Below are 12,001 nucleotides of genomic sequence, written 5' to 3'. Positions count from 1 at the left end.
ACATTTAGTCAATCAGACAATATGAAAGTGAGTCAGTCAGTCAGTCTATCACTCAGTCAGTCCATCAGTTACTTAATCAGTCACTCAATCACTCAGTCAATCAGTTGACATAATCCTTGTAATTTTTTAAAAGTTAGTTTCTCGAGTTTTTCCATTCTATTTTCCCAGAAATCAAAGGTCGTTAATTTGGTGTTAGTTGTAAAAGGTAATTTGTTGAATTTTCTCACTCTGTCGCTCAAGTGCCTAAAACACTATAAACTTTATAATTATTTAAGCGCGTTGTCATATTTACACCTGCTGCGGCATCCACAACAGAGTCCAGTTACAGCTGCCAACTGACATGCCCCAAATTGCCATCATGGTCGTTGCCGCTGAAAACTCGTGTCAAAGCGAAAGTTCCTGTGGGTGATAAGTGGGTACAGGTACAGTGTGCGGGTGGTCATAGGGAAGAGCGGGGGGTTGAGATGGTTTAGCCAACTGGGAAGCCGGTTGACTGAGGTATGAAAATGGGCGGATTGCCAACAGTTGTCCATGGCGCAGAGCAACGTAAATGCAAACTCTTGCGGTATTTGAGTAACAGCACAATTTCATTTTAACTTTCGCATAATTTTATGCTCATTATGGCCAATGTGTGTGTGCCCACGCATACACACACGCGCAGAGAGACACACTATGTGACGTTGTTGTGGCAAGCGGGAGCCAGCTATAGCTGTATAACATATAGCAGCAGATATAGCAAAATGTCAAATCCCAAGATAGCGGCAATGGCTATGTTGATGGCGTCGCAAAAGCTTTAATTACTTTGATGCATGATTTTCCTGCCATTTGCAATTTGTAGCAAGGATAATGAACAGGCTGGCTTTATTTAACCTGCTGCACGCACACACACACACACGCAAACAAACGCACACTAAGTCAGAATCTTGTGCACACATTTGTATAACATACTTATTTGATGCGTGGCTTCTTTCTCTTGATTTGCAGCTAGGACACGCACACAGGACGAGCGTATTCCCAACTGGCTACCAATTGAGCAGTTGTGAGAAATGGGTAAGTGTGCGAACTGAACTAAATAGAAGAACGCTAAGGACAACGACGATCACAGCACACTTTTGCACGTCCATGTGGGATTCACGGATTCACCTTTAATTTGGCAACTGTTTCTCTTTTGATACAGATGCGCTACGCTTGCGTGGTTCGCCATTTGTACGCTTCGGCGGTGGCGCTGGCCATGGGCCAGGACTTCCACATCCACATCCGCATCCACAGGTGCATGCCGTACACAGCGTTCAGCAGGAGCCGCTTATTGTTGTCGAGGAATCAAATTTGCCCGAAGAACTGGAGCCGGAGAGCTCAGAGACATTCTCGAATCGTGCCAGTCTGGACATCGACTCGCCCGTGAATCCGTATTTGCTATCGCCATGGCGTGATCCGCGCGAGGCCCGCAAGCATTCTCTGCCCTCACAACAGGTCACCGACGGCATCACCGCCAGTCAGGTGCGTCGTCTCTCCGAGCGCGGCGGCGAGGGCTCCGGCCCATCGCCCAAAGAGGCCGCATTTTTGGCAACACTCTCACAGGCCCCAGCTCCATCTGGCCGTCGGCACTCGGTCGTCACCATCTCCAAGGTGCCCACCACACTTTTTGGACGCTCTCGGCGTGAATCTGTCGCCGCATATTCGTCAACCAATGGGTAAGTCGGCCTGGCTTCGAGCCAGGTAGAAGTTTTTCCTTTTTCCATTCGGCGACACGCATGTTCTGTGGGAAGCTTAACAAGGCGCAGAGGTAAAGTTTGCAAAGGTTTTTGGGGAACAGGAAACATGCCCTTTCCACCTTTGACCCTGGAGCAGTAAAGGAAAACCTGGTTTGGGGTGAAAAACTTTTGAAATCTTCCGTTTAGCTTCACATATCTTTGTAAAATACTTGTTACTTGTAACTTTTTGCATATGACTCTGGTAGTAGAATATAAATATTTTATATTATTTTATATCCCTTCAAGAACTGCCGAAATGAAAGGAAAGAGGAGCTTGTAGAGCACTTCGTATTTGCACTCCTGGCACTTAGTAAGAGGAGGCTAAAATTCCGAGAAGTTCCCTTTCCTATAACTATCTAGCTTTTGTTGGTCTTAACTTATTTTCGCATGGTATATAGATAAAACTCCGGATCAGGGAAAGTAGAGATCTCCGTTTGATCCCAATGATCAAAAAAGTCCAGTTGTTGAAGGCAACCTTAGCTAAGCCGGACTTTACTGGAATACATAGGAAGCGATTCTTGTCGAGGAGTCCCTTGATGTGATTTAGGTCTCCATAAGACAAGTATTTTGATAATGCGAATCAGGAAGGCCTTAGCCTCGATTGTTGCTCTCGGTGGGATTCGGTTCCAGTTGTTGACCATTCCATTTGATTATTGCAGCAGCAGCCGTGTATTGAACTCGCGTCGGGAGAGCAACACAGGACCTCCATCGACAGATCCGATTGGGAGCATACACAATTTGCAGCTGGACATTATGGATGACATTTATTTGCAGTCGCGCAAGGCTCGCTTGAAGCTTTGGACATCGAGCAACGAGAAAGTTTGCGAGGTGCAGACGGTCGATGAGGTGGGCGCTGGGGCACCAGGCAGACGATATACCAATCGACGGTATTCAGAGTGCCCCCAGCCGGGCGTAGGTGGCATTGGCACCTTGCGTCGTGGCTCGGAGCATCCGCAGCCGCAGCCGCCGAGTGTCTCGCCGCAGCCGCCATCGGCACGTGCATCGATGCGACGCAAGAAGTCCGGCAGCGGCCTCGGTTTGCTGGGCAGCCGGACGGATATAGCCAGCATATTTGGCTCGATAACCGGTTCGGGCAGCGGCTCGATCATTGATACGTACAGACCAGATCCGGATGGCGGTTCGTCTAGCTCGTCGGGGGCAACTGGGAACAGTGCTACCAGTCCCTTCTTGAGCAATACGTTCCAACAGGCAGCTCGCGGTCGCACTACCAGCGCGACACCCACACCCAGTGGCGCGCAGTCATCGGGCCTGCTGCTGGATCCGAACGCAGGCCGCTCGACACGCTCCAACAGCTTTGACGTATCCATTTTGAACAATGCCAAGCAGCTAGTGACCGAGGCACAGGACAACAGCTCGGCAGCCATATCGGGCTGGTTTGGCAAACGGCAGACGCCACTCACGCGTAAGAAGAGCATGCGCAGCAAGAGTAGTGCCGTTGCTCTGTCAAAGGATATGCTGGAGCGGCTGCAGAAGAAGGATCCGCTTGCCGGCGACTCTGGCAAGCCGAAGTTAAAGCCACGCAGCAAGCAGAAGAAGAGCTGGGCAGATGCCACCAAGGCGAACATTGTGGATGCCACCATGTTGGGCTCGGCCATCGAGGGATTTCTGCGTAAGAGCTCCAATGCCAGCATGAGTGGTGCAACCAGTGCCGCCGGCGCTTCAACATCCACTTCTGGCAGTCGTTCAGGCAACGCCAGTGGCAGCGGCAAGGGGGCTATACCCAAGGACTCGGGCGCCAGCAGCAGCAGTGCCAGCTCTGGAGGGGCACGACGCACTCGTCAGTCTGCTGCGAGCTCTGCTCAGTCGCAGGCCGGACGCGCCATGCGCTCCACGCTCAACTGGTTTAGCAAGGGCGACGAGGATGATTCCAAAGATACGTGCGATGCCTCTCTGTGCGCCACCCTTAAGGATCTCTTTGTCAAATAGATCGGGGGTACGAGACGCAAGTAAACGGGCAGCGACGACGATTAGAATTGGGCATGGGAGGCAGGCAGAGGCGATCAGAAGAATAGAAGGTGAGGAGTCTTTAAAATGCAATTTTCCATTATTATTATCAAGTTTTCATTGCTAATATAAGAATAATAATAGTATTTATCTTTTTTGTAGTTCTGAATATTATTTTTATATATTATCTAATACATTTTATCTTCTATCATATATCTTAAACCTTTTCAGTGGGCTACTTGCATCTCTAATACCACTAAAACAATAAAACGAAATCATAAGCACAGGAAACACATGAAAAACAAAACTAAACAAACGAAATAAAAGGAAAAACGTACAACAATAGTAATTTGAAACAATAAAGGTAATAGTAACGGTAAATAGTAACGGTAAATAGTAATGGTAAATAGTAATGGTAAATAGTAACGGTAAATAGTAACGGTAAATAGTAACGGTGACTGGTAGTAGTAACGATAGTTGGTAGCAATACCAGAGAAACGATAACGATAACGATTACAATATTAAGGCAACATTGCAGGTGAGTTTTGTGATTATCGAAGGGCAGGGAAAAGGTAGCGAAGGCAAACCGAATGACAAATTACCTACAAATAGTGACCTAAAGACATACAAACATATAAAACGTACATATTTCGAAAACAATATATTTACATATGACCTTTGGACAGAATACATATAAACATACAAACATATTTCGATAACTATTTAAATATATACATATACAAAGCGTATCTACATTTTTATCCGTCATAAACCAAAGAAATAATAAAAAAAAATTAAATTTAATACAAATTGAAGATGAAGGGCAGATGAAGAGACAGTATTGAGAAATGGAAAAAAGGAAAAAACCCAAATCAAACCAGTTTTTTTAGGTGTGGAATCATTTTTGAGAACATCAGCCAATATGCATGTGTCAACTAACTATAAATAAAGTAAATGGCTATAAATAAACAATTTTTTTTGTATACAATAATAAATAAAGTATTAAGAATATACGAAGCAAATGTTCCCAACTGCTTCTAATTATGTAATGTACAAATTGAGTTGCCCATATCAAACTATACAAGATCCGATACATATATACGCAACTGGGAATGAATACATATGAAGTAAGGCACGAACACAATCGAATATGGTGGGTTGAGGTAAAAGAAAATATTAATCTATTATATCATGGTTATAAATGTTATATAAATGTGCAGTTAACTTTGTAAAGCATCTCCAATTGGGGATCAATTAAGATTTTAGTTGTAGTTTTTTTTTTCTGCGCCCATAATTGGTGCAACTCGTCAATGCAGAATCTTTGATCCATGCAAGGAGATATTAGGAGACGGTTTTAAGGTTCCATAATATGTAATAATATTAATAATAATATTAATAATAATAATACTAATACTTATAATATAAAGCTTCTTGTAAGGTATTCAACACTATTGAAAATGCCACCCGGGCGTTTTGCGAGCAATGTTGTAAGTGCAACAATAACTTTAACTAATCTGCATGTACTTACAAATTGATTTAAGTGGTAACTACATATGTGCAATTTGAGCTTAAAAAAAACTGAATGCTAATTAACATCTAATTATAATAATAATAATGCAACTATGTTATATATTGATGTTCAAATTATTTTCGTACATGTACTAAATGTACATGCGTGCAAACTTTTATGTGTATGTTTATGTGTGTGACGCAAAACACAAACACAAACTCAAACTTGAGTTCAACTTCGTAATGACAGCAAATTGCGTGAAAAACTTTGCTAATTGAATTGTGCGGAATGTGGCAGGAAAATAAAAACGGAAAAATAAATTTGAGAGCTTTAAAAAAAAGTAAAATGGCAATTCGGCAGCAAAGATTCAGCAATCAGTCAATATTGCAATCAATCAAGTATGCTTCAATCAAGTATTCTAATAAGTCTACAATATACTTGCATGAATATACATATATATACATATATATATATATATATATATATATGTGCATGTGTGTAGTTATATGGCATTTGTCAATGTCAATTCACAATCTGCTCGCTTAATGTTATTAAATGAATGCTTAACACTGTATGTTGTTGAACGTTGCACAGCACTGTCGATAACGTTGACATAACTGTCAAGCTAGATGATCCCGATAGCCGTGTGCATCTATTCCACTCACATACATATTTATCTACTCTTGTATGTGGCGTATTTTTACAATAAATATACATAAATATATATTTATCCATATACGACCGTATATGTATATGCTGCATATTACCATATATGTACTACATGTATATCTCAATGTGCCCAATTAACGTATATCGATTTCCAATGTGTGTTTCAATAATACTCGAAATCTGTGCGGTAACCCAAAGTTAACTTTCACTTTCAATGCTTAATGTACATAAATATATATGCAAATATATTAAATATTAGTCTTATTCAATATACATACAATATATCTATATAGATATACATGTCTATGAATACGTATTTATATATATATGTGTGTATATGTAATATGCATACATTTGAATGGTATTTCAACTATTTACAAGTCAATGCGACCGTTATTGGTCCCAATAAAGAAATAAATAAAAATACAAAATATAAATAAATATATATACATATATATCTAGCAAATAAATGTTGTTCTAGTTTTTTACATGTCCATTTTTGCTCGTGTTAGTTGCAACTGTTGTTGTCAATGTTGTTGTCGTTGTTCTTGTTGTTGCTGTTGTTGCTGTGTTGTGTTGTTTTTTTTCTCTCTTAAATCTTTCTGCGCGGCAACAACATTCAATATCATTTACATGCATTGAGTATGTACAACAAAAACAAGAATAAATAAATAAAAAAAAAAAATAAACAAGAAAATTCTTAAATATACAAAATAAAGTAAAATTGATAAACTAAAAAAAAAACGAACATAAAAACGTACACCAAAAATGTTAAACAAATTGCTAAAAACTCGTAAAAAGAAAACCAACAACAAAAAAACTAAACGTAAAGTTCTCTTTGTTCTATTTTTGATAGTAGTATACTGTATTTTAAATATATAACACATACCTATATAAATACCTATGTATGCCCAACAATAAATGTGTTTTCTGTTGCCCACCATGAAATGCAATCAATGTGCATAAATTTATAAAATGTTAACTCAAGACTAAGCTTGCAACTCTTAACTATCCAATGATAATAAATCCAAACTACAATTATTTACAAACTGACAAGCTACAACAAAAACAAAAAGCAGTTAAATGAAAAAAAAGCAGCTCAAAAGTATGTAAACAACTTTTTTAATACTCTGTTCCCTTCAGCTGTTAATCCGTTGTGAACGGACTATTACGCCGTCGGTTGCATCCGACTGCAAAGTTTTCATTTGTGTTTTCAAATTAGCTGGGAAAACTTGTCATATTTATACATCATATTTTACAGGCTATTTAAAACATTTTTTCTCAATGAATTCTTCAACTGTGCTTGGCAGTAAGCAAATTATGTGCCCGTTAGCCACAATAGAAAAGGGTCCAGCAGCAAAAGCATAAAAATTAAGCCTAAAAGTTTCCTCTGGTCAAGCATGCCGAAATGAGAGACACCCTCTACGGACTCTACGCACCCCTGCTTTACACCTATGCAAATCCTAAATAACTTCTGTGCTTTATCCGATCGCATAAAATTTGAATGGCACAAAACTGACATAGACATGTTTACAATTTCAAAAGAGATATCTATCTGTGAGCTATATATTAAAGACAGCGCTGTTTATCGATAATTATCAATACTTGGCAAGATATTTGAATACTTTGATCTGCATATGATATATTCCATATTGTAAAATGTAACTTTTATATCAAATAGCATCTGAGATCAAGAACATATACAAATTTGAGCTTGTAACTATGTCTTATGTCAAATGGGTTAGAAGGGTCACAACAACTGTGCGTGTTACATAACCTGTCACATATCTATCAAGGACTCTTCAAGACATTTGCTGGGTGCTGTGTGTGCAAACCAACGAAAAATCATGTTGACAAAAGTTTCCAAAGATTTGACAGTCGTTAGTTTGGTCAGCTAAATGACTTAAATAAATATATTCAAACGATTTCAAAATGTAAATGAGGCCAGCATTTTTATGTTCTTGCCAATTCTGTTGACCCAAATGAGGACTAGCACGCAATCGATTCAATTTAAATTTCCATTTACTTCTTGTGTGCCCCGTTCCGTTTGCTGTTGTCATCTAATTGTTGTTGTTTTACTGTTGTTTTAAACTAAGACTAAGGTTAAGACTACATCAAGCAAGCGGTTACCACCGACTAAATGTACTTTAGTAGTGTTAACTGAACATACTCAAAATAATCCCGGAGCTGCACATAAATCCATAAGCACTTGGCTGCAATACGCTCCGTTTCTAATTCGATTGCTGGCAATGCAAATACATATGACAATTACTTTACAAATGTCGTTTTTATTTGGCAAAAATGTTCAACCATCGAGAACAAATGCATTTCAACGCATTGCATTATGTCTATACATATATATATATGTGTGTGTGTGTGTGTGCGCGCCAGTATAAACAATGCTATGAATATATGGCATTCTTTTGGGCGCGTGTGAAAGCAATATTTGTGAGCGCTTGGAGTAGATGAGAAAACAAAGGAAACTCAGTGCAAACTCAAGTTAGGGCGAATCGAATCTGTGCGCAGCTAAGGAAAAACGAATACGAAAGCAAAATACATCCAATGAAAGCAGGTCAAAATTGTAAATTGTTGAAAGGGTACGGGGCTAAAGAAAAGTCTTCCGCCTCGAGTAGTCAAATTTTGTTGTATATTAATTTTCTTTTTTTTCTCAATTATTTTTAGTTATTTTTTGAAGGTGTTGGCACCCGGGGGAAAAGTGGGCAAAACTACGCATAATTTAGTGTATAAAACGGTGAGAGCAAGGTCAAGAAATGCAAATTAAGAGTCTATGGTATATAGATAATTGTACATGTATGTACGTACCTATATACAAGCACACATGTATGTATATATATGTACTTTGAAATGTAAATAACGTTGAAAATATGTAAAAGAGAGCAAGCAGCTATATTATCATATGTTTATAAAATATACCCATAAGTATGTGAAAAAAGGATTAAGAGATCGAGAGATCTAGAGAGAGCAAGAGAAAGCGAAAGAGAGATGCAAAATATTTGTATGCACAAATCAAACAAGTTTCGATAAAAAAATATTTAAAAAAATCAAGAAAAGAAAACCAAGAAACAATTTCAAGATGCAACTGAATGTAACAATCATATGATGACACATAATGGATTAAACCAGTAAACAATACAAAGATACAACTATATATATACACATATATATGTCTATATATGTATACATATACATATATATACACATATATATATATGAATGTATATACATATATAAATATATATACCATATATACAAAACCTTTAAATAGAATGTGTACACATACTTATACATATAAATTATATATACCTACATATACACATATATATGTCAGCTCCCCGAACAACCCAAATTATGTATGTATGTAAATGCTCACACACATGTGTATGTACCCAAATACCATATGCATCTGGATGTGTGTATCTGTGCTCAGCATTATCGCATGCATTAATGTCCCGTGGGAAGCAGTTCTTTAACTGTCACATTTACATACATGCAAGTACATATGCTATATATATATATATACCAATAAATAGTTATGTGTATGTGTTTTGCTTTTTAATGCTGGCTGATGGGGCGGGCACGGGGAGCGATTGGATGGGTAAGGTGGATAAGTTTGCTGCTCAAATCTCTTTTAGTCTGCCTGTGGGCAAATTCTATGGATAAGGATTGATAGCTGTTTTATGATCTGTTAACAAATTATCTAATAACAGTCCTCGGTATTACAGTGCTATTGACAATAATAATAATATAGCAAATGATTAACTACGTTCCTTATGGACCTACCTTTAGGCGCTTTTCAGCTCATAAAATGCAATCCAATTTTGAATATGATGGATAAATATGGTCGATAAATATAATTAAACCTGTTTTTTTTTCGTGCACTTGCAGTAACATTTCTAGTATCTGAGAGCGAGGCATTCATGCATATGGCCAGACATACCATGCTTTATTATTAATTACATTCAAAACAAATCCAGGCATTGGTTTCCCCAAAGACTTAAACATAGGAAGGCTAAATTCGGTCCATACTTCACTAATTGCTGACTTGAAGTCCTTCAGACTGTTCTATTGTTTTCCATTTGCATAAACTCTGTGAGACAGAATGCCCCCGAGGTTTTAAACGTTTGTCTGATTTACTTATTTCGCATACCTCACCTGACATGAGTTGTAAATTGGTGCATGAAAGGACTCTGGCCAAAATCCTAACTAAAGTGCAATTTGTGTATTTAAGGAACTGCAGCTTTCTGGATTATCCGACTAATTGAGTTATCTTCTTATGGGTCCAAAACGTGCTGGAGCGCTCACTTTTTTTTTGAGTTTGTGAGCATGAACAATGAATAATTGAGGAATGCCGAGAATGCAGAAGCAGCTGCCACAAATTGCCTGCACTTGCCCCCATCTATTCCAATGGCCGACGGTCGTATAGATGTATGTGCAAGTGTGAAAAGCAGCAGGTCATAAATCAAACAAGAACTGAACTATGTAAGCTAAATCGGCAAAGGGAACTCGGAAGTTGTAGAGCAAAAAACCAAGCAACAGTATTAAATACGATGGCGAATAGCATTTTGCATTTGGAATTTGGCAGTCAACATTAAAGAGCAGCAGCAGCACCCAACTGTGCAGCCAGCGGGTGCAGAGCACAAAGAGCCAGGCATCTAATTGTACTGGGCGGAAGCCGCTGCTGCCCCTTCGACTCATCTGGGGCACGTTGTGGGGGCACATGCAAATGGTTGGCTTATTAGAGGCATTGCAACCCGATACTTCAATGTGAACCGACTGATGTTGGCAACTGTTGCTTGCAAATCGTAAATCAATTGGCGGCAATAATGAATAACAAGTAATTACTGTCCATTGTAGTTGTCTGAAAAATAATAGATTGACGGACAAACACGGTAGGCATCATATCCACGATGAACGAGGGGGGCAACCAAAAACAATTCCTAATCTGTGCATGCATAAATCATTTTTTGTATATGTGTATGTATATGTATGTGTATATGTATATGTATATGTATATGTATATGTATATGTATATGTATATGTATATGTATATGTATATGTATATGTATATGTATATGTATATGTATATGTATATGTATATGTATATGTATATGTATATGTATATGTATATGTATATGTATATGTATATGTATATGTATATGTATATGTATATGTATATGTATATGTATATGTATATGTATATGTATATGTATATGTATATGTATATGTATATGTATGTATATGTATATGTATATGTATATATATGTATGTATATGTATATGTATATAAATCAGCTATGTTAAAGTTGGTTCACACAGCAAACTTTAAGAAGAGTCGTTAGCTCGAGCCGTAAATCGAAATCTGAATAAATTTATGGGTATATTTTACATTTCTTCTGGCTAAGTCAGTTGAAATAGGGTAAGATTTGCCTGGAACAAACATTGATACAGACGGCTATATCTAAATCGGTAAGAATGTAGCCCCTTGATTTGGTCGGAGATGCTTCATTCTGCCTGTTACATGTATTTACACAAAACAAGTATGCCCCTTTTACCCATTGTCAATGGGTGACGGCCATTATATGCTAAGCATTGGATGCTCTGGATGCTTTGGATTTGCTAAGGTGTCCCCCTTCGAGCCTTTTTGATTTGTGTCCACTAATTGGTGCTTTAAAAGTAAAGTTCGTCACAGAAACAAAGCGAAGTCCAAGTGAGAAATCGGCTTTAACTGCAAAGCTCAGTCGAGACACAGGCCGGAGTATAGCGTCAAAAGCGTTTAGCAGGAACACACACCCGCAACAGTAGCGTCCACACATTGCTGGCCGGCCTCGTTTAATACGTACACATGAGAAAAATATATAAATATTTGTTCTTTTCTACAGATTTATCGGCAAAATATTTTCTAGGAACTGCTAGGAATCGTGAGATTCCGCGGCGAACGTGATAATCTGGCAGAATTGCATACACATTTAGTTGTAACTTGGTATTGATTTTCTCACAAAGAAATGCGTTTCGATTTACTTTACTGCTGTAAGTTTGTGGTTGGTATCTGACCCTCTTAGAAGCCGCCTCGTAGGCACCGCTTGATG

General features: G+C 38.5%; 1 protein-coding gene across 1 annotated transcript in view; it reads left to right on the top strand.

Annotated features, from left to right (window-relative positions):
- kairos overlaps positions 1-5,648 on the top strand; it is a 51,246-nt gene extending 45,598 nt beyond the window's left edge. Inside the window, exons 2-5 of the mRNA XM_064699927.1 lie at positions 985-1,050; positions 1,178-1,691; positions 2,411-3,787; positions 3,948-5,648. Coding sequence (XP_064555997.1) covers positions 1,047-1,050; positions 1,178-1,691; positions 2,411-3,698 — 1,806 coding nt within the window. The 5' untranslated portion in view covers positions 985-1,046 and the 3' untranslated portion in view covers positions 3,699-3,787; positions 3,948-5,648. The remainder of the gene's footprint in view (positions 1-984; positions 1,051-1,177; positions 1,692-2,410; positions 3,788-3,947) is intronic.
- Positions 5,649-12,001: the final 6,353 nt, after the last annotated feature.

The sequence above is a fragment of the Drosophila montana genome, unplaced genomic scaffold, assembly GCF_035044405.1.
Source record: "Drosophila montana isolate Dmon_TW-CO22-7 unplaced genomic scaffold, ASM3504440v1 contig_1624_1, whole genome shotgun sequence".
NCBI classification, from domain to species: Eukaryota; Metazoa; Arthropoda; class Insecta; order Diptera; family Drosophilidae; genus Drosophila; species Drosophila montana.
This window is presented reverse-complemented; position numbering and strand designations above follow the sequence as displayed.